Raw genomic sequence first — 23,676 nt, forward strand, 5'->3', positions numbered from 1 at the left:
GTTCCCTTCCTCTCCATAAAAACAAAAAACAAAACACAAAACAAAAAAACCCACACAACTTTATGAAGGTATAATTTATGTATGGTAAAATACACTCATTTCTTAAGTGTACATTTTGAAGTATTTTGACAAATGTATACACCCACATATCTAGTACCTCAGTGGATATAGAACATTCTGTCACTCCAGAAAGTTCTGTGTAATCTGTCTTAGTCAGTTTTAACCTCACCCCCAGTGTCAGGCAAGCACCAATTTGCTTTCTGTACCTAGAATTTGATTCTTTTCTTTTCTTTTCTTTTCTTTTCTTTTCTTTTCTTTTCTTTTCTTTTCTTTTCTTTTGAATTTCACATAAGTGGAGTCATAGAGTGTTATTCCTCAGCGTCTGACTTCATCACTAGCTTTTTGAGGTTTGTCCATGTGTTTGGTGTACCAGTAATTCATCCCTGTTTCTGAGTAGTGTTCTGTTTTAGGACTATATCATGATTTGTTCATCTCTTGTTGGACATTTGGGTTTCCAAATTTTGGCTATAATAAAGTTGCTGTGAACAATCCTGTGCAAGACTGTGAATATTTCTTTTCCTTTTTCTTGGGTGAATACCTAGAAGTAGAATTGCTGGATTGTATGGCAATTATAGGTTCAGCTTTATAAGAAATTGTCAAACTTTTTTCTAAGTGGTTGTCCTGTTTTATATTTTCACCAGTTACGGATAGGAGTTCCATTTCTCTGCGTCCTTGCCTACCCTTGATACTGTTCGGCAGTTCAGTACTAGTCCTCTAACGGGTAGGGTTTTAATTTGCATTGCCCTGATAAATGATGTTGAAGTTTTAATGTGCATTTCCCTGCTAAATGATATTGAGCAACTTTTTCATGTACTTATCAGGTGTTTAGCTTCTGTGAAGTATCTTTTTCAAATCTTGTGCCCATTGAAAATAATTACATTATTGTCCATTGAATTGTATGCATTGTAAAATATTTTCTGGATTAAGTCCTTTCTCAGATGTATGTACTGTGAATATTTTCTCCTAGTCTATAGCTTGGCTCTTCATTTTCTTAATATCTTTTGAAGAGCAAACATCCTAAGTTTTGATCAAGTCCTTTGATGGTCCATGGTGTTTGTTTCTGAGAAATTTTTGCCTCTTCTAAGGTGGTGAAAATTTTCTCCTGTGTTCTTCTAAATATTTTACAGTTTTAGCTTGTATGCTTTGGTCTGTGATGTATTCCAAGTTAATTTTTGTGTTAGGGCATAAGGTAAGGTTGGTATTCATTTTTTTTCTGTATAGATAGCAAGTTGTTGAAAGGCTGCCCATTCTTCATTGAATTACCTTGGCATCTTTGTTGAAAATCAGTTAGCCATATAAGCATGGATATATTTCTGTACTCTGTTCCGTTCCACTGATGTATATTCCATGATTGTTTTGGTCAACCACACTGATTACTGTAGCTTTATATTAAGTCCTGTAATCAGGTCATAAAAATCCTCCAACTTTGTTTTTCCTTTTCAAAATGGTTTTTGGCTTAAGTAGGTTCTTCATATTTCCATATAGATTTTAGAGTCAGCTTTGTCAGTTGTTATACGAAAGCTTGCTGAGATTATGGTTTTATTGCTTTGACTCTATAGATAAGTTTAGAGAAAATTACCGTGTCGACAGTATTGAATCTTCTAATCCAAGAGTCAGCAAACGTTCTGTAAAGGGCTAGGTGGTAAATATTTTAAGCTTGGCAGCTAGAACCCAAGAACCATAAGAACTGTGTTGCTCAAAAACTGTGGCATTTCTCACGACTGTTTTCATGCAGTAAATTAATTTATGCATTTTATATTACTGTATTATTTATTTTTTTCCCTACAGTATGATTGCACAGTTGCCAAGCTGTGTTTTTTGTCTTCCTCATGCTTGGGCAGTTCTGCTGGTGATTTCTTGATTCTTTTACCACTGAATCTCAGGTTTATTTTCCCCTCCCAGCCACAGTTAAAGGGCTTGGGGTCTCCTGTTCTACCCATTTTTCTTTGACCTGAGGGAATGGCGGGAGGGGTGATGAACCGTGAGAAGCGCAGCGAATGCTCCCTGCGCTCTGCTCTCTGTCTTCTCCTGGGTGGTTCTCACCATGCGACTGAGGAGGGCTCTGTTCGTTCCTAACCTCAGATCAGGTCCCTGTTTCCCAACTCAGGGCAGCCCTGTAATTGTCAGTTGGACCAGCAGAGAGCCCCACCGCTCACTTCTCTCATCCGTTTCTTCCCAGCTGCTGTTTCTACTCCCTTCTAACCAAAGGAGGCAAAAAAGATAAGGCTGTCGTGCAGATTGCTGTTCTCCAGGTTTGGAATGTTGTGGGAATTGTGAGGAATCTCTTGCCTTCCATTGTGATGGTTGGAGCCGCCTTGGTGCTGAGTCTCTATCTACTTCTCAGTTGTCTATGGTTTTCTCGTGCCCGTGACCACTAGTGCTTCAAGTTTACGATTCTTTTCTTCTTTGGCTGTTTTACAGATTTTTTTTTTCCTTTTTCTTTTTCCTTAGCTTTTTTCAGTTGTATTAGCTTTTACTATTTTACACGTTTTAAAAAATCGTGTTTTCTTATGCACTGGGGAGGATATTGTGTAACTGAATTGCAGCTCACCACCTTAGCCCAGAAGTATTTTGCTTGGCTTTCCATTCCCACTGCCTTTGGAAATCCCTACTGCTAATTTTCTTTTGTCTACCTTATCGGTTGAGGGTTTTCATTAAAATATAGAATGCTTCTCTGAAGTACTGTACTGTATCTTGTCAAGTTGAAACTGATTATTGTATGTAATTTAGGGCAAAATCCGGAACTTTGTAACTGTGATGGTCACAGAAAATAGCTCCTGTTGCTGCCCAAATACTGTTGTACGTAAACCTATAGCTATGGATTTTACTAAGAGGAATAAAATTAGACACTGAGTTTAATAATCCTGTTGACTACAGGAAAGGAGGGAATGCCCTTACTTAGGGGAGTTTGGCTCACTTTTTCTTGTTCAGTGTCCCACAAATTGTCTAATTGTGGAGGAAATGGCCATCTCCATCAGGTGCAGTTAAGGAAAGTAATTTGACTGATTGACCTCTTTCCACTTAGGGAATGTTGTGATGTAGACTGTCCTATAGTGTTAGTTTTAATACAATAACTTCCTTCCTCCCTGTTTCTCACGTTAGCTGAAGACCATCTGCAGCATTAGGGTACGTGTAAAATATCCATGCTTCTTGCTTCACCAGTTTTGCTTACCCAGCTAATAAATCCAGACATCTAGAGAGGTTTAGGTTGACCAGATGGGTCATTCACCATTGTTGGCAGCATCTTTTGGAACTTAAAAAAGAAAAGCAGCTTTATTATAAAGAAGGTTTTTGAGATTGGAAATGTATTTTTCTTTTGTGTCTGATCTCCACATGGGGAGGGGAGGGGTATGGCCTGGTGCTGTGTCCTAAACATTGGTCATATAATACAAAACGTTCTGAAGTTAAGAATTTATTTTGTTTTCTGATTAAAAATTAAGACGCACTCACTATAGAAAACTTGACCAATGCTGAAAAGAATAAAGTCAACCATAATCCTACCCCTACAGATTAGTATTCTTCAAGATTGTAAATATTTACACTTAGTTTTATCTTCTGAACATATTTTATAGTGTTGAACTTTTATTCATACAATTCCACACCTTTCTTTTTATCCCGGGGTTTCTCCGCAATGGCGCTGAATTTTAGGCCAGTCAGTTCTTCGTTGTGGGGGCACTGCAGGATGTTAGCACCCCTGACCCCTACCCACTAGATGCCAGTAGCATCTCCCTTCAAGTTGTAACAATTGTCTTCAGATAGCGCCAAATGTCCCCTGGGAGGTAAAATTGCCCCAGGTTGATAACAACAGTGTCATACTTACTGTTGCAAAATAAGCACTTCTGTATGCTATTATAAGCTGCTTTATATAAGTTTCAATGGCTGAATAATATTCCACTGTATGTATAATCCTCAGTCTTACATTGGGAGTGTGACTGTGGCTGTTCTTAGTACCCATAGCTTAGCAAAATTATTTTATGACTAGGTAGATATATCCTATAATTTATAGGTTGTGGTATCTTTTTAAAATATTTATTATTGGGGCGCCTGGGTGGCGCAGTCGGTTAAGCGTCCGACTTCAGCCAGGTCACGATCTCGCGGTCCGTGAGTTCGAGCCCCACGTCGGGCTCTGGGCTGATGGCTCGGAGCCTGGAGCCTGTTTCCGATTCTGTGTCTCCCTCTCTTTCTGCCCCTCCCCCGTTCATGCTCTGTCTCTCTCTGTCCCAAAAATCAATAAAAAAGTTGAAAAAAAAATTAAAAAAAAAATTTATTATTAAAAAATTTTCTTTAATGTTTATTTATTTTTGAGAGAGAGACAGAGAGGGAGAGGGGAAGGGCCAGAGAGAAAGGGAGACAAAGAATCTGAAGCAGGCTCCAGGCTCCATGCTGTCAGCACAGAGCCAGTGCAGGGCTCAAACTCATGAACCACGAGATCGTGACCTGAGCCGAGGCTCAGGATCATGACTGAGCCACCCAGGTGCCTGGAAATGTTTCTTTATTTATTTTGAGAGAGAGAGAGAGACAGAGAGAGAGAAAATGAGCAGAAGAGGGGCAGAGAGAATCCCAAGCAGGCTCTGTGCTGTCATCACAGAGCCCGATGTGGTGCTTGATCTCACTACTGTGAGATCATGACCTGAGCTGAAATCAAGAGTTGGACGCTTAACTGAGTGAGCCACCCAGGTGCCCTGGTAGGGGTATATATTTTTTTTAATTGTAAAACACACATAACATAAAATTTACCATCTTAACTATTTTTTTTAAATGCCTTATTTATTTACTCTTGAGACAGCACGCGAGCAGGGGAGGGGCAGAGAGAAGGGGACAAAGGATCCGGAGTGGGCTCTGCCCTGACAGCCCAGAGCCTGATGGTGGGTCTCGAACTTGTGAACCACAAGATCATGACCTGAGCTGAAGTTGGACGTTTAGCCAACTGAGCCACCCAAGCGCCCCCACCGTCTTAACTATTTTTAAGTGTACAGTTCAGTAGTGTTAAGTGCATTTACGTTGTTTTGCAACAAATCTTCATCCTGCTAGGTATTTTTACTAGTAGACTGCTATAAGTAGTGATTTCTGTTTTTTTTATTTTTGTTAAAAAAACTTTGCCTTTAGGTACACTTGTTTTGTTATAGAACATGGGAAGTAACGTTTTTTTTTTTTTTTAAGTGTTGCAAATATTAAGTAATTGAACTATGAATTAAGTTCCAACTTAATTGACATAATTCATTTTTAGAAACTGTTTTATGTAATGTTATAGATACCACTATTTGGAATCATGTCATCAGATTCTGCAGATCCTTTCTACTGGATGAGAGTTATTCTTGCATCCAACAGAGGTATGGACTTCTGCTTTTGCCTCCATGCTCGTTAGTACCGACATCAGATAGATGGGACAATGTGGAAACAACTATTTTGTTGTCTACAGGGGTGGGGAGCATATGGTAAAAGAAACTCATTGCCTAAGAGAAGAGACCAACACATAAATACTTAACAAAACTCCATGTATTGTAATAATAGAAGTATGTATGGAGTGTAGATGTACAACGGAGAACAGAGGGATAGTGCCGGCTGGAGCTTTGGTTCTCCATCCTTTTATGGGTCATGTTTCCTTTGAGAATCTAATTAAATTTAAGTATACTCTCCTGAGAAAAATTTGTATACACTCACACACACATGTTTTGCATAAAATCTCAGGAGATTCACAGACCATCCAAAGTCTGCCCTTGGGTTTTGTGTGGGACTCAATGACCCTGATCTACAGTGTCAGAGAGCAGACAGTGCTGGAATGGCATTTGAATTGGAACTTAGTGTGTGGATTCATGGGAGAGGGAAGCCTGAGCTAACAGCACATGTGTGTAAGGCAGTGGCTAAAGAGATAGGTAGGGGCTGGATTATGAAGGGTTTTGTTGGTAATTTTTTTAGATTAAAATAGTAATATTGGTTAATTATTTTAAAATGCACCAGAATTTGTATAGTTAAAAAAATTTTTTTTAAACGTTTATTCTTTTTTGAGAGAGAGCATGCATAAGCAGGGGAGGGGCAGAGAGAGAGGGAGACAGAGAAGCAGAAGCAGGCTCCACTCTGTCAGCGCAAAGCCTGATGTGGGGCTCGAACCCGTGAACCGTGAGATTATGACCTGAGCCAAAGTCAGATGTTCCACCAAGCCATCCAGGCGCCCCAAAATTTGAATATGGTTTTATATAAAGCTGAAAATGAAAGTCTTGCATGTCAAGGTTAACTCCTGGGAAGGTAATGGATTGGTGAATATCTATCCAGACCTTTTCTCTGCATACACACTCACATATGTAAATTTATATTTAGTTAACCCTTGAACAACATGGGTTTGAACCATGTGGGTCTACTTCTACATGGATTTTTTTTGGTAAATACAGTGCAGTGCTGTAAATTTGTTTTCTGTTCCTTATGACAGTCTTCATAACATTTTTTCTCTAGCTTATTTAATTATAAAAACACAGTATATGATACATATAAAATATGTTTTTTTAAAAATTTTTTTATAAAATTTTTTTTTTTTAACGTTTTATTTATTTTTGAGACAGAGAGAGACATAGCATGAACGGGGGAGGGGCAGAGAGAGAGGGAGACACAGAACCGGAAGCAGGCTCCAGGCTCTGAGCCATCAGCCCAGAGCCCGATGCGGGGCTCGAACTCACGGACCGCGAGATGGTGACCTGAGCCGAAGTCGGACGCTTAACCGACTGAGCCACCCAGGCGCCCCGATATAAAATATGTTTTAATTGACTGTTGATGTTATTGATAAGGCTTTCAGTCAACAGTAGGCTATTAAGTTTTTGGGCAGTCAGAAGTTATATGTGGATTTTTGACTGTGTGGGGCGTCAGTGTCTCTAACCCCTACATTGTTCAAGGGCCAACTGTACTTTTTCTTTTGAGCTAAAAATAAGATAAACTATGTCACTATTCTATTACTTTAGCGTGTTGACTTAGTATTTTGGACGAGGTATTTCATTTAATGGCCATATACCATTCCATTAGGTGGATATGCCATGATTTTTTTCAAATTATTCAGGTATTTATTGAGTTCTTAACTGTGTGCCAAACTTTGTGCCAGGTGCCGAGATTAGAGATGTGGTCACGACAATGTCCCTGTTGTCATGGAGTTTATAGTACGCTGTTTGGGGACGTAACTTCTACATGAAGTGTATTTCGGGCGAGGGGAGAGACATTTGAGCAGAGACCTACAGGACATGATATGGAAGGCCATGTGAAGATCTGGGGAAGGAACATTCTAGGGAATAGCGTGTGCCAAGGCCCTGAGATGGGGGTGTGTTTAATGTGTTCAAGGAACGATGAGGAGTCACTGTGGCTGGAAGAAAATAAGGAAAGGAGTAATGTGGTTGCAGATGAGTCCAAGAGCCAGATTATAAATGGCTTTGTAGACAAATGAAGGAGTGTTTCAAGTGTGATTCCAGGCCACTAGGGTCCTCTTGAGTCTCACATTTAGTGTTTTCCTTGATTTTGTATCATAACCGGTGTTACCTTGACACAATCACTGTTATGCTCTGTCCTGTAATTTTTTAATACAATTGATTTCTAGGAGTTTAACTGTTTGCAAGATATATACACCTACATTTTTGATAGATAGTGCTAAATTATCTTCCAAACGATTTGTATTTTGTGCACTCAGCAGTTGTATATGAGAATGACATCTTAGTCTTTGGAAGTTGGACATGTAAAAATTGGTATCTGTTACGTAATTTGTATTTCTTTATGTATTGGTGACCTTGAACATCATTTTATATTTTTATTGAAGATTTGAATTTTTTCTGAGTGGACTTGTTTAAAGTAAGAGAAAATTTACTAGTTCAAACACAAAAATGGAATTTATTAGAAGGATAACTGTTTTATTTTTTGGAATCCAGAGGAGGTAAAAGAACTAAGCCTGGCCGGGGAGAGAGACTCAGCAGCAGAGACTGGGAACCTTCTTTTGGGGAATTAGCGCCCCAGATTCCTGGTTCTTTGGTTCGTAGCTCAAAATTCCAAACTCCAACATTATACCATGCTCTGTCAGCTTTGGTTAGAGTTTCAGGGTTATGTAGTTGAGATGTGGGTGCTGGGGTCCCTCCTGTACTGTCAGTATTTCCTGAGAAAGAGCATCGTTGGGAGCAGCCATACTGTGTTTCTCTTTGTCCTTTTTAAAATTTTTTTCTGTTGGCTTGTTCCTTTTTAATTGATTTGTAAGAACCCTTTGCATATTGGAGATAAGAACTCTTTGTCATTTGTGTTTGAATATTTTTATTTTAACTTTTCTGCCTTTTTTTTTTTCTTTCTTTCAACTTTTACGCGGTGTTTTGCCACATGGATTTTTCATGGCTATATCTAACCAGGGGGTCTGATTTTTTTTATTGTGGGTTCTAGGTTTTTTTGTCAGGCTTAGGAAAGCTTTTTCCTTTCCAAGATGACAAGTATACTCACTTAGTCTTTTTGTTATTTGTCTCTTATGGTCACATTTTCTATACATCAGGCCTTTATTTTGAAATAAGTCATGAGTTAAGAAATGCAGGCATGATTTTTTATAGATGGCCAGTCACTTGGTAAGGTCCATTTGTCCTTTTCCCTACTGATTTGAGGTGCCATATTTCCTGTGTGAAATTGTCATCAAAGTTTGACTGGATTTATTTTGGACTGCATCCTTTTGACAGTTACAGATTTTTGTGATTTGACTTAAAAAAAAATGTTTACCTTCCTACCTATTTCTCTACCTAGTGGTTTTAACAGCAGGGAATGTTGTTACCTTTTACTGTTGAAGAAGTATTTGAGAAGACATAAAGAATCTTTCTAGAATGGGATCTTTTCTCATATTAAGGGTACCTTTTGAGGATTTATAAAAGCCAGGATTTAAGGTAAAAAAAAACCAGTGGAAACCTATTCTTGGTGCTGTAGAATTATTTAGTTCTACATGTTACCTTACACACTGGGCGTATTTGGTTTTCTTATTTTTCACTGTAAGTACAAAACGTGTTTTCTGTAAAGAAAAACTGAAAAAAAATCAAGAGAGGCAAGAAGAAGGAGATAAAAATTATCTATAATCTCACTGGGTAAAAATAAATCATATCTTAGCAACCATATCAGGAAACTATTTTTCCACTTAAGTATTAACTTAAACCAAACTGTAATACTATTTTCCAGATGTTTTTTTGCTACCCAGTAGGTCACAAACATTTTTCATGCCACTAAATATTCTACAACATTGATTTAGATGACACTTTATGTAATTTTAGATTTTGAATTAGAAGAGTCACAAATACTCTTTTTTTTAAAGTTTTTTTATTGTTTTTTTTTTTTAATGTGTATTTATTTTTGAGACAGAGAGAGGGGGAGGGAGGAAGGGAGGGACAGACAGACAGAGAGACAGAGAATGACTTGGGGGGCTAGGTCAGAGAGAGAGAGGGAGACACAGAACCCAAAGCAGGCTCCAGGCTCTGAGCTGTCAGCACAGAGCCTGACATGGGGCTTGAACTCATGAACTGTGAGATCTGACCTGAGCCAAAGTCGGACCCTCAGCCGACTGAGCCACCCAGGTACCCTAGCCTTTTTTTTTTTTTTTAAGTTTATTTTAAGAGAGAAAGAGTGCACATGTGCACATGTTCGTGTAGGGGAGGGGCAGAGACAGGGAGAAAGAATCTCCAGCTGGCTCTGTGCTACTGAGACCCACATGGGGGGTTGAACTCACCAACCATGAGATCATGACCTGAGCCAAAATCCAGAGTCAGTCACTTAAATGACTGAGCCACCCAGGTGCCCCAGAGTCACAAATATTCTTAAATATCATTTTTTATTAATTTGGTATTTAATTTTCAGGCTTGGTATGTAACTTCTTATTTTGCATTAAAGTAAAACGTTCATTGTAAGTTTTAAAAATAATGGTTTGAGGGGCGCCTGGGTGGCTTAGTCAGTTGAGTATCTGACTTCGGCACAGGTCATGATCTCATAGTTTGTGAGTTCGTGCCCCGTGTCGGGCTCTGTGCTGACAGCTCGGAGCCTGGAGCCTGCTTCGGATTCTGTGTCTCCCTCTCTCCGCCCCTTCCCTGCTCATGTTCTGTCTGTCTCTGTCTCTCAAAGATGAATAAACGTTTAAAAAATAAATAAATAAATAAAATAAAAAATAAATAAATCTTCCAAGATTTCTTTCACATTTTAAGTTTAGACTTTACAGAAATTTACATTTTTATGCTATAGTAATTTTATTTCAGTCAATTGTTGCAAGGTTGTGTTAATAAATGAGAGGTTTTTTTTGTTTTTTTGTTTTTTGGCAGTTAATGTTTAAAGGATGAAAATCTGCCTGTTAACATTCGAGCGTGTATTTCAATAGACATAATTAAGGACTGCATCACTTTTAAATTAATCTGCATTGAGTATAGTAAAGATTATTTGCTTCCTTCTTTCTCCTTTGCAGGAACTTTAATGGAATTGGGTATCTCCCCGATTGTAACATCTGGTTTGATTATGCAGCTGCTGGCTGGAGCCAAAATCATTGAAGTTGGAGACACACCCAAAGACAGAGCTCTGTTCAATGGAGCCCAGAAACGTGAGCTATTAATGCAATTAGAGTCTTTACCAAATTTGAGAATTTTGTGGTAAAGATATTTTTCTAGTCTTTTTTTGTCTTTGGTTGTAAGCATGTACTCCTTTCCCCCCAATTTTCATCAGTATTTGGTATGATCATTACCATTGGGCAAGCCATTGTGTATGTCATGACGGGCATGTATGGGGACCCTGCTGAAATGGGTGCTGGCATCTGTCTCCTTATCATTATTCAGGTAAGAAAGCCAATTTTTCATTTGCAGATAACAAAGCAGTTTGATTTCTTTTTTCTTTTCTAGCACTTCTTTAGATGACTGAACATTAATTTTCTTACTTTTGTATTATCTATAAGATTTTGATTATTGAAGTGACCCATGTAAATTGTATTGATGTAAAAACTAAAATTTATTATGATAGCCTCATAGCTGCATTGGATAAAGAATTACGGATCAACTGTATTTCACTGTTTCTTAGATGCACATTTTTTACTTTCTGATGTCTCTGAAGCCAGGATGTTTTCTCAGAGCTGATGGTACTTCATGGTTGCTGTCAGGCAGGCAGCAGTGGTGATGGTAATCATCGCCTGCGTGTGTGCGTCCTCTGGTTGGGGCTGTTCACATGGTCGTTACATCAGTTGCGTGCATCGTTGATGTAACATGTTTTTGAGTTTAGTTGCTGTTTAAAATGTCTTCAAAAGCCTATGATTTATTATGGAACAGTCACTATGGCCACAAAGGCACAGAGCAAGCTAGATGATAAAATCTGTGGTTAGGTGTAAAGTAACTTTTCTTATAAGTAGAAAATAAAAATTTTGATAAGCTATTGTGTCATAGTTTAATTGACAGTATTTTTTTCTCTTAGTGGTACACAGAATAATGGCATTACAAATAACATCTCAGCAGTAAAATACATGAGCCCATATATATATATTCCCTGGATTTTTAAAATAAACCCTTTGGTACTGAATTTTTATTTTTATTTTTTACTTTTTGGAATTGAATTTTTAAAGGCCAACATAATTTTCCTTCTAAATATCTTAAAGTGTGTCAAATTTAGAAGATATTTCTCTAATGTGCAGTCCTTAAAAATCATTTAGATAAGCTACTCACGAATGGATTGTACTTTTCTAGAATAATTACGGGATTTTGAAAAGAAGTTTGAGAAGCTAAAAATAGCATTTGGAGTCTTGATTATTTTGGAAATGCCTCTTCTTGCTCTCTCTATGGAATTAGTATTCATTAGGAACATTTTTTTTTTAAAGGACACCATTTGCCTTCCTCTGTTTTCTTTCTTTTTTCTTTTTTTTTTTTTTTAGTTTATTTATTTTGAGAGCGAGAGATTGAGAGAACCAGTGGGGGAAGGGCAGAGAGAGAGAGGAGGACAGAAGATCCGAAGTAGGCTCTGTGCTGACAACAGAGAGCCTGATGCAGGGATCAAACTCATAAACTGTGAAATCATGACTTGAGCTGAAGTTGGATGCTTAACCAACTGAACCACTCAGGCATGCCTAGGAACATTTTTTAATGGCCAAAGGATCAAGGTTAGAAGTAAATAAAACTAAAATACCAACTTATTAATATATACATTGAGAAAGAGGATCATTTCAGACTGGCATGGTTGACCATTATTTTTTAATGAGAAACGTTACATAGAAGCAAATCAAAATAAGATCATTTAGTAAGTCTGATTGAGAACAAGGAGAATTAGATTGTTCAAGTATATTTATTGGCATCATTAACAACAGGGAGGGATCTTCTCACTAGATGGAAATATCTTGTCTTTTGACCAGGGGAGGAAATTTTAATGGACTATCAGTGTCTTTGGTAGGTTTCTGAGCCCTAGTGAGCTCTCATTTGGTATAAGGTAGAATTTTTTAGAATGACATTATCATTATTTCTCCGTTTTAAAAACACTTGGTTGGCAAATTTATAACCTTTGAGAATTAGAGGCAGAAGAGTTAGAATGTCTTGGGAGAGAAGATCCTCTCAAAAGTGATTTTGTTGTCAGTGGTCAGGATCTCTTCACATGCTTTTGGCATTGTTGAGAATACTGATACATCACTCGTTGCCATCTTCCGTTTCTTTATGGCCTTTGCTTTATGCAATCCATAGTTGAGAATAACCCTGATTTTTACATGACAGAATTGGTACCTAACTCTTAGAACATTATGCTCCAGTAAAAATTTTTCTAGTATTTTAGTAAAGCTATTTTTAGATTCTTTTTTTTTTTTTAATTTTTTTAAACGTTTATTATTGAGAGACAGACACAGAGCATGAGCAGTGAAGGGGTAGAGAGAGGGGGAGACACAGACTCTGAAGCAGGCTCCAGGCTCTGAGCTGTCAGTACAGAGCCCAGTGCGGGGCTCGAACTCACAAATTGTGAGATCATGACCTGAGCCAAAGTCGGTTGCCTAACCAACTGAACCACCCAGGCGTCCCTATTTTTAGATTCTTAAAAAAATTTTTTTTAACGTTTATTTATTTTTGAGACAGAGACAGAGCATGAATGGGGGAGGGGCAGAGAGAATCGGAAGCAGGCTCCAGGCTCTGAGCCATCAGCCCAGAGCCCGACGCGGGGCTCGAACTCACGGACCGCGAGATGGTGACCTGAGCTGAAGTCGACGCTTAACCGACTGAGCCACCCAGGCGCCCCTTAAAAATTTTTTTAAAAATGTTTCTGTTTATTTTTGAGAGCAGAGCACAAGTTGGGGAGGGGCAGAAAGAGAGTGAGACACAGAATCTGAAGCAGGCTCCAGGCTCTGAGCTGTCAGCACAGAGCCTGATGTAGGGCTCGAACCCAGGAACTGCGAGATCATGACCTGAGCTGAAGTGGGATGCTTAACTGACTGAGCCACCCAAGCACCCTAGGATACTTTTGGATTCTTAACCTCATCTGACCAGTTCTAGATTGAAGTAACTTCTGTGGAGTCATTATGAATTTGAATTTGAGATAAAATGGAGTTAAGCTATTTTAGTTTTTTTTCCAGTATCAGAAGTCAAGGAATAGTAATATTCCAGGAGTGAATACATGGATATATACTTTTTTTAACATAAATTCTGAGATTGAGTCTTCCGGTGTTAATGTAGAGAGAAATTTGTCTTGTTTGATCATAGATGGTAGTGCATCTTTTAAGGCATTGCTAGCATTGCAAATGTGTGGATATGCTGAGGAGATATGATTGGAGCAGTGTGGTTCACCTAGAAGCAGATTTTGAAAACCGTTTGCATGCAGTTGTGTAAGGTGTTTCTCACCTTAATTATTCTTATTTCATTCACGGTCATGTCTTTAGTGAGTTTTGAAATCTAAGTAGCGGCTCTCGGTTAAAATAAAAGAATAGAAACCGTCAGTGTGCATGGCACATAGGAAAGGGAAGTGTTTCATCACACTAAATGTGTGTGCCTGTGTGTGTGCATGTGCACATGCATGAGCAGAGTTGAAATGTAGAGTTATTTTTAAAGTCTACTTTATTTGTAAAGTCTACGGTAGAGACTTACACATATGGTGCATTCTGCGAGAGCATGCACGTAGCGCTCACTTTCTGTCACCGTTCTAGTCAGTGAGGTGCTGTAACTTCCTGGTTTCTCATCACCCTCAGAGGCATACTTATACTTTTTACGATCTTTATCTTACTCCTTTGATTATAGAAAGTGTCTCTCATTTAGGATTCTCTAGAATTCCTTTCTCCAGTTAGAAAAATAAGAGTTTGATTTTCACCGGATACATGTGGAATCACTCTGTAGTCTGATGGTCATTGGTCTGAACGGTGGGTTTGGAGAATTAAAGGTGTTTCAGAGTGACAGTGACTCTGGACAGGTCATTTAATCAGAAGCCCATGCTGAGACTTTTTGGTGGGCTGATCCATTGTGGACAGCTCTTATTCCCTGCATTGGGTTGGGTTTCTGATTGCGAGTATTTATTTACTTATTACATAATTGTGGTCAAACTAAAAGCTCAGTAGTAAGTCCTAACTTCTCTTTTATCTTGTCAAAGTGGTAAACTTGGTTTTCAAACAGTAAAGGATTCATGAGCTCTCTTAGAAGTTTGAAGAATTGTACCTTTTTCCGGTCCTTTGAAAGGCAAACTAAAAGACTGTAAATAGACAATGTAGTCTGTGTCCAAGGACTGAAATGACAGTTAAGGAAAAAAAACCCTGCAGAAGGTAAGCATGCTTAAAATGGCGTATGTGTATGGTAGTTGTTTGCTCTCTCTCCTAACCGGGGATGTTGGGTAAACTGAGTAAATACTCGGGTGGGAGCCTTCAGAGCTGGGAAGAGTGGAAGTGGTATTTCCTCACTTATGTAGGATGGTGTTTTTAAAATGGGGACAGGTGTGAGGTTGGGGGCATAGAAGCATTTTTTTCTTCCCCTCTTGATCAGGTTACTGAAGTTCAGGGAAGGCGTCATGACTGCGGAGGTCACTTGCAAGGCTTTGGATTATTTTTAATTGATGCATGCTTTTACAGAAATGTCTTCTCCAAGAGGAACATTAAGAATTTTCAGTTTCACATGAACTAAAGTTAGTATGCTTTTATTTTTTAAGAAATGAGGAGCTTAAGAACCTGGCAAATCCTTGTCTTCACATTTACATTCAGTCTTTGCCACTGTATGTATAGAATGCATTTTTTACACAGTTATAATCTGTGCATATTAATTTGTGCTCTTTTTGACTTACTCTATATGTATTAGAGTTGATCCTTGAACAGTACAGGGGCTGGGGTGCTGACAATAAAGTAAGCTAGAGAAAAAATGTTACTGAGGTAATCGTAAGGAAGAGAATGCATTTATAGTGCTGCAGTGTATTTATAAAAAAAAAAAATCTGCGTATACATGGTCCTGTGTAGTTCAAACCCATGTTGTTCAAGGGTCAACTGTATGTATAACATCTATAAAGTATTACATACAGTAGCTTTAAAAAGGTGTCAACGTAGTGCACGTACTTCTCCTTTAATGGCAGTATACAATTGCACCTCATTACTATACCTTATTTCATTTGGTCTTTCACTTACTTGGAATGTTTTCAGTTTCTTGCTGTCCTAAATTCAGCAACTTGAACATTTTTGTTCCAGTGTGCTTTTCAATAGGCCTTATGTAAACATTGTAAGAGAAACTATTCAGATGGTTTATAAATATGCTTTAAAGGTTGAAATGTCTGCTTTATAATGTAACGATATTTCCACCCCTCTGATTGGCAGAACTGACTTCTGTCTGAACTAAAGAGGGGTTAAAAAGATGCAGAGTAGTAACAGTGATACTGCAAAAGTTAGGTTTTAAATTTACAAATGCCCGTACTTTGAAAGTAGTCAATGGTGTTCATCTTCCCCTTTCTTGAGTTGATTCTTGCTTCAGCTTACTTGCATTTCTTTCCCCACAGTTGTTTGTTGCTGGTTTGATTGTGCTGCTGTTAGATGAGCTGCTACAGAAGGGTTACGGCTTGGGGTCTGGTATTTCCCTCTTTATTGCCACCAACATCTGTGAAACCATTGTCTGGAAGGCCTTTAGTCCCACTACTATTAACACTGGCAGAGGTACATTGCACAGTGTCTGCGACTGCACGAGTTTTGCTGGATGTGTGCTGGAAAGTAACCTGTCTCGGAGCAGGACATGCCTGTAGACATCCTGGTTTGCCCTCCCAGGGGACCACTGATGCTGATTGCTCAAGAGTTAAGCAGCAGAGATTTGTGGAGTATGAAATACTACTTCAAAAAGAACAATAACTAAATTTTAGCCTCTGCTCATTGAAAATTTCAGTGATTGCAAACAGCTTTTCAAAAATGTTTTTTGCTTAAGTCATTGCTGCCGAAGTCATTGATTTGACCGATTTCCTCATTCCCAGGGGGATAAAAAGGTAGTGGATTAAGATTTTTCAAATGAAAAAACTATTACATATTGTATGAGGGAGCACTAATACTTTTGCTGCTCTTCTACTTGGCTTTGTAATAGCAACTGAATTTTGTAGTGATTCGTTCTGTCTTTCCTTTTCCCCATTTCCATTTCTCTCAGATGCCATCCACGGTTCATAGTGGTTAACATCTAAACTGATCCCAGCCTTAGGAAAATAGCAGTGATGGTTTGTTAATATTCTTGGTAAAACAAATTTAAAAGCAAGCACGATAGAGTAACACATACCTTTTGATTCTGACATCTTCACTCTGCTTTGCTGCTGCTTCCCCCTAGCCCCACCTAAAAATAGTCCCCTTCCCTTCCCTAAAGTAAAGGAGAGGCAAATCATTATGACCTAAATATTTGCTTAGGTTTATTCTACTTTGGCTGTTTTCATGAGGAACAGTCTCTTGAGAAAACTTGAGATTTGTGCTAAAAAAGATACATTTGCCTCAACGATGTTGCTATTTTTAGAAGCCCCACACATGGCTGTGTTAAAGAGTAAACATTGGTGAATTATTTTGACTCCTATTTTCTGCCATGTACTGGAGTTTCAAGGTTATTTGTTTGCTTCTGGGACAACTTTGGGTAACGAGTCTACAGTCAATTTCTATCTTCATTTATCAGGTACGGAGTTTGAGGGTGCAGTCATAGCTCTCTTTCATTTACTGGCCACCAGGACAGACAAAGTCCGAGCTCTAAGGGAGGCTTTCTACCGGCAGAACTTACCCAACCTCATGAACCTCATTGCTACAGTTTTTGTATTTGCCGTTGTCATATATTTTCAGGTAAGTCTGCTTTCTTCACCGAAATACGTGGGATGTGGACTTTTGTTTAGCTTTTAAAGAAAAGCATGCCATTTGAAATGTTAGTATTTAACAAGTCAGTGTTGCAGAATCTAGTCAAGCACATGATTCTGTTCTTGGACTCCAAGGTGCAAAATGTTTGTGGTTACCGCCTAGAACAGGATTTCCGTTTCTGTGTGCCCTGTGGAAGGGAAAACGTTAGCACGGCCTTTTCATACTCCCCACTGTGGTGGTCCCGTCTGCCGTCTGTTTGTTCTTTATTTGATGTGTACAGTTCCTCTTACTTCCTCTTCCTTTCATTTTTTAGGGATTTCGTGTTGACTTGCCCATCAAGTCGGCCCGGTATCGAGGACAGTACAGTAGCTATCCCATCAAGCTCTTCTACACCTCGAACATTCCCATTATTCTCCAGTCGGCCTTAGTGTCAAACCTGTATGTTATTTCCCAGATGCTGTCTGTTCGATTTAGTGGCAACTTTTTGGTAAATTTACTAGGACAGTGGGCTGTGAGTATTTTCTTATTTATTCTAAACATTTAAATTTATTGTAATTTGCATTTCATGGTTGTATTTTTAGTCGAAAGAGATAAGCCAAAATTGAAACAGTTGCTGTAGCATTTTCATATTCACTGACCTGTAGCAGAATTTGTCATTTATTTGGAAGGAGTGATGAGTGTTGCAAAAACTAAGATTGGCCAGGTTCTTTGTGTTAATTTACTGTCTAGGAAGTATTTTCACATCTCCCTGGAGGGACCTCAAGGTTAAAATCACAGCTGCTCTCATGAAAGCGGTTTTCTGTTTTGTTAACTTACTCTGCTGTTATCTAGAATGTTTTTTAAGGAAGCTATTTGCTGACTGTATGTGGGGTACTGAGATCTCCTGTTTCACCCCCATTTTTCACGGCCTGAGTGGCAATAAACTAGTTGTGATGAACTGGGCTGGAGATAGGCACGTGATTATTGGCCTGAGGAGAGAACAGAGTTACTAGAAATAGAATCCAGCACTCTCTGACTTCCCATTTTAGATCCTGTCAGCATAGCTTTTTCTAAAGAGGCCCAGCCATGTTGTTGTTACTGGAGTGCGAGTTCTTGTCGGATTGAATTTTGAGTGATTTAAATTACGTCATATGACCACGGAGTACTTTTCCCCCTTACAACTATAGAATTGAAGGAGACTCTGAGCCTTTATTCTTTTACAGAACATGTAACTGTGGAATTAGTATTTCACCAACTACCTTATTTCTGAAATGTGCTCATTCTACGCATTTATCTTAATATGCTAGCTTTTCCATGGTAAGTTATAGTGACATATCTTTCTGCTTCTAATGGTCATTTTTTTTTAAATTTAAAGTTTAACAGGGCAAGACAGCAACTCTTGAGTGTTAGTTGAAGGAAATAGGATTCTCTTTATCTATAGTACTCTTTTTCCATTCATGTAACAGAAATGTGATTACCTGTGATGAGGGAAGATGTGGTCCCTCCCCTTGCAAGCTAATAGTCCAGCAATAATTATGACTATGGTAATTTCATAGCAATAAATGCATTGAGTGGTTGTATATAGACTGTGTTGTGGTCTAACGAAGATTCTTTTTAATGAGATAATTACTGGGAAATTGAATTTGTCTATAAACGGTGCTTTTGATTGGGGATTAGTGATTCTAGGGGCACAGTAAAGAAATCATTTTGAAATATATATTCAGGAAGCAGACGTTTTCATCATTGCGGCCAGAAATTGCTTTCTACCCCATATACCCCAGAACATACGCTGTACCCAGTTCTGTTACTATAAAAATTCTTAAATGTTTGGATAAATACCCTCTTACAAATATTTACTAAAAGACTATTTCTTAAAATATGCAAAAACATATAAAGTTTAGGCAGCGAGTTGTTTGTTGTCTGTCAGTATTTCAGTTAATTGTATTCTTCATGGAATGCTATGAAGTGAAAGAATATGTTGCATGGTCTTGTATACTGCAGAAAGTTTCAGATTCTAAATGTAATCAGAGGTTGCCTGTAAATGGAACCATTTTAGGAAGAGAAGGAGGATTTTTTTTGTAGAGGTATTATAATGTTGGTTTTTAGAAGATCACTCTTCTGTTAATAATATATTCACAGTGTCTTTTATGTAAAAGATGCTCACTATATAATTTTGAAGGAGTGAAAATATCAGACACCGAAGTAAGTCTTCAAGTTACATAGGATCATTAGCTGTAGGTGCTTTGAGCTTATAACATTGTCATAATTGTTGAGTTTGAAAAGTCATAAAAATGTATCTTGACCAGTTGGGTTGACCATTTGCCCTTATTGTTCTTGTCCTGTAGGATGTCAGTGGGGGAGGACCTGCTCGTTCTTACCCAGTGGGAGGCCTTTGTTACTATCTTTCTCCTCCCGAGTCCATGGGCGCCATATTTGAGGATCCTGTCCATGTGGTTGTTTACATCATCTTCATGTTGGGATCATGTGCATTCTTTTCTAAGACGTGGATAGAGGTGTCTGGTTCCTCAGCCAAAGATGTAGGTATTTGTTTTATATGAAAATAAACATTTTTACTTTTTAGCTGTCAAAAAATGGTAATTGGAATTCTCTTAATTACTTTTGTAATTTAAACTTTAAGTCATATGTTCGTAATGAGGTAATGTCACCTGTCGGGGATTAAAAACCGGTATCTGAAAGTGGAAAAATTTTTAGAGTTTTACAATGGTTTGTGACCCTCCAAAGCTTAACCTTACCCAACAAATTCTTGTTCCTTAGTATTTAATTTCTGTTCAGGGAGGTGATATGTAAAAAAGATTGAGAAACCATGGTTTAGTATGTGGGTACTAGGTGGTTGCACAGCAGTGAGCCTCAGGTGTAATGGTAATGGTACGGCCGCACCTGCTTCAGGGTTCTTGTATTTATTGATGTGTGGAAAGCACTTCCCACAGAACCTTGGAGGTAGCAAACAGTGAAATATTTAGAGTTTGATTAAAAAAATTTTTTTTAATGTTTATTTTTTGTTTTTTGTTTTTTTTTAAATTTTTTAATGTGAAATTTATTGTCAAATTGGATTCCATACAACACCCAGTACTCATCCCAAAAGGTGCCCTCCTCAATACCCATTATCCACCCTCCCCCCCACCCCCCCATCAACCCTCAGTTTGTTCTCAGTTTTTAACAGTCTCTTATGCTTTGGCTCTCTCCCTCTCTAACCTCTTTTTTTTTTTTTTTTCCTTCCCCTCCCCCATACACTTCTGTTAAGTTTCTCAGGATCCACGTAAGAGTGAAAACATATGGTATCTGTCTTTCTCTGTATGACTTATTTCACTTAGTGTAACACTCTCCAGTTCCATCCACGTTGCTACAATGGGCCAGATTTCATTCTTTCTCATTGCCACGTAGTATTCCATTGTGTATATAAACCACAATTTCTTTATCCATTCGTCAGTTGATGGACATTTAGGCTCTTTCCATAATTTGGCTATTGTTGAGAGTGCTGCTGTAAACATTGGGGTACGAGTGCCCCTATGCATCAGCACTCCTGTATCCCTTGGGTAAATTCCTAGCAGTGCTATTGCTGGGTCATAGGGTAGGTCTATTTTTAATTTTTTGAGGAACCTTCACGCTGTTTTCCAGAGCAGCCACACCAGTTTGCATTCCCACCAACAGTGCAAGAGGGTTCCTGTTTCTCCACGTCCTCGCCAGTGTCTATAGTCTCCTGATTTGTTCATTTTAGCCACTCTGACTGGCGTGAGGTGATATCTGAGTGTGGTTTTGATTTGTATTTCCCTGATGAGGAGTGACGTTGAGCATCTTTTCATGTGCCTGTTGGCCATCTGGATGTCTTCTTTAGAGAAGTGTCTATTCATGTGTTCTGCCCATTTCTTCACTGGATTATTTGTTTTTCAGGTGTGGAGTTTGGTGAGCTCTTTATAGATTTTGGATAGTAGCCCTTTGTCTGATATGTCATTTGCAAATATCTTTTCCCATTCCGTTCGTTGCCTTTTAGTTTTGTCGATTGTTTCCTTTGCTGTGCAGAAGCTTTTTATCGTCATGAGGTCCCAATAGTTCATTGTTGCTTTTAATTCCCTTGCCCTTGGGGATGTGTTAAGTAAGAAATTGCTGCGGCTGAGGTCAGAGAGGTTTTTTCCTGCTTTCTCCTTTAGGGTTTTGATGGTTTCCTGTCTCACATTCAGGTCCTTTATCCATTTTGAGTTTGTTTTTGTGAATGGTGTAAGAAAATGGTCTAGTTTCATCCTTCTGCATGTTGTTGTCCAGTTCTCCCAGCACCATTTGTTAAAGAGACTGTCTTTTTTCCATTGGATATTCTTTCCTGCTTTGTCAAAGGTTAGTTGGCCATACGTTTGTGGGTCTAGTTCTGGGGTTTCTATTCTATTCCATTGGTCTGTGTGTCTGTTTTTGCGCCAATACCATGCTGTCTTGATGATTACAGCTTTGTAGTAGAGGCTAAAGTCTGGGATTGTGATGCCTCCCGCTTTGGTCTTCTTCAAAATACTTTGGCTATTTGGGGCCTTTTGTGGTTCCGTATGAATTTTAGGATTGCTTGTTCTAGCTTTGAGAGGAATGCTGGTGCAATTTTGATTGGGATTACATCGAATGTGTAGATAGCTTTGGGTAGTGTTGACATTTTAACAATATTTATTCTTCCAATCCATGAGCACGGAATGTTTTTCCATTTCTTTATATCTTCTTCAATTTCCTTCATAAGCTTTCTATAGTTTTCAGCATACACCTCTTTTACATCTTTGCTTAGGTTTATTCCTAGGTATTTTATGCTTCTTGGTGCAATTGTGAATGGGATCAGTTTCTTTATTTGTCTTTCTGTTGCTTCATTATTAGTGTATAAGAATGCAACTGATTTCTGTGCATTGATTTTGTATCCTGCGACTTTGCTGAATTCATGTATCAGTTCTAGCAGACTTTTGGTGGAGTCTTTTGGATTTTCCACGTAGAGTATCATGTATCTGCAAAAAGTGAAAACTTAACTTCATCTTTGCCAATTTTGATGCCTTTGATTTCCTTTTGTTGTCTGCTGATGCTAGAACTTCCAACACTATGTTAAACAACAGCGGTGAGAGTGGACATCCCTGTCATGTTCCTGATCTCAGGGGGAAAGCTCTCAGTTTTTCCCCATTGAGGATGATATTAGCTGTCGGCTTTTCATAAATGGCTTTTATGATGTTTAAGTATGTTCCTTCTATCCCGACTTTCTTGAGGGTTTTTATTAAGAAAGGATGCTGAATTTTATTAAAGGATGCTTTTTCTGCATCAGTTGACAGGATCATATGGTTCTTTTCTTTTATTAATATGATGTATCACATTGATTGATTTGCGAATGTTGAACCAGCCTTGCAGCCCAGGAATGAATCCCACTTGATCATGGTGAGTAATTCTTTTCGTATGCTGTTGAATTCAATTTGCTAGTATCTTACTGAGAATTTTTGCATCCATATTCATCAGGGATATTGGCCTGTAATTCTCTTTTTTTTACTGGGTCTCTGTCTGGTTTAGGAATCAAAGTCATGCTGGCTTCATAGAAGGAATCTGGAAGTTTTCCTTCCATTCTATTTTTTAGAATAGCTTGAGAAGGATAGGTATTATTTCTGCTTTAAATGTCTGGTAGAATTCCTCTGGGAAGCCATCTGGTCCTGGACTCTTAAATGTTGGGAGATTTTTGATCACTGAATCAATTTCTTCGTTGGTTATGGGTCTGTTCAAGCTTTCTATTTCTTCCTATTTGAGTTTTGGGAGTGTGTGGGTATTTAGGAATTTGTCCATTTCTTCCAGGTTGTCCAGTTTGTTGGCATATAATTTTTCATAGTATTCCCTGATAATTGCTTGTATTTCTGAGTGATTGGTTGTAATAATTCCATTTTCATTCATGGTTTTATCTATTTGGGTCATCTCCCTTTTCTTTTTGAGAAGCCTGGCTAGAGGTTTATCAATTTTATTTTTTGAAAAAACCAACTCTTGGTTTCATTGATCTGCTCTACAGTTTTTTTAGATTCTATATTGTTTATTTCTGCTCTGATCTTTATTATTTCTCTTCTTCTGCTGGGTTTGGGGTGTCTTTGCTGTTCTTCTCTATTTCCTTTAGGTGTGCTGTTAGATTTTGTATTTGGGATTTTTCTTGTTTCTTGAGATAGGCCGGGATTGCAATGCATTTTCCTCTCAGGACTGCCTTCGCTGCATCCCAAAGCGTTTGGATTGTTGTATTTTCATTTGTTTCCACATATGTCTTAATTTCTTCTCTAATTGCCTGGTTGACCCATTCATTCTTTACTAGGGTGTTCTTTAACCTCCATGCTTTTGGAGGTTTTCCAGACTTTTTCCTGTGGTTGATTTCAAGCTTCATAGCATTGTGGTCTGAAAGTGTGCAT

The 23,676-nt window shown here is 38.4% G+C and overlaps 1 protein-coding gene across 4 annotated transcripts in view; it reads left to right on the forward strand.

Moving 5' to 3' along the window:
* Positions 1–23,676, forward strand: part of SEC61A2 (SEC61 translocon subunit alpha 2) — a 34,652-nt gene that overhangs the window by 4,221 nt on the left and 6,755 nt on the right. For 3 of the 4 annotated variants that reach the window (XM_042944871.1, XM_042944872.1, XM_042944874.1), the window contains 7 exons: positions 5,312–5,390; positions 10,490–10,621; positions 10,744–10,853; positions 15,988–16,141; positions 17,124–17,284; positions 17,610–17,807; positions 19,621–19,812. In XM_042944871.1, coding sequence (XP_042800805.1) covers positions 5,312–5,390; positions 10,490–10,621; positions 10,744–10,853; positions 15,988–16,141; positions 17,124–17,284; positions 17,610–17,807; positions 19,621–19,812 — 1,026 coding nt within the window. Of the gene's footprint in view, positions 1–977; positions 2,860–5,311; positions 5,391–10,489; positions 10,622–10,743; positions 10,854–15,987; positions 16,142–17,123; positions 17,285–17,609; positions 17,808–19,620; positions 19,813–23,676 lie in introns of those variants that run through there. The other variant, XM_042944873.1, reaches the window with a different exon arrangement.

The sequence above is a fragment of the Panthera leo genome, chromosome B4, assembly GCF_018350215.1.
Source record: "Panthera leo isolate Ple1 chromosome B4, P.leo_Ple1_pat1.1, whole genome shotgun sequence".
Classification (NCBI taxonomy): domain Eukaryota; kingdom Metazoa; phylum Chordata; class Mammalia; order Carnivora; family Felidae; genus Panthera; species Panthera leo.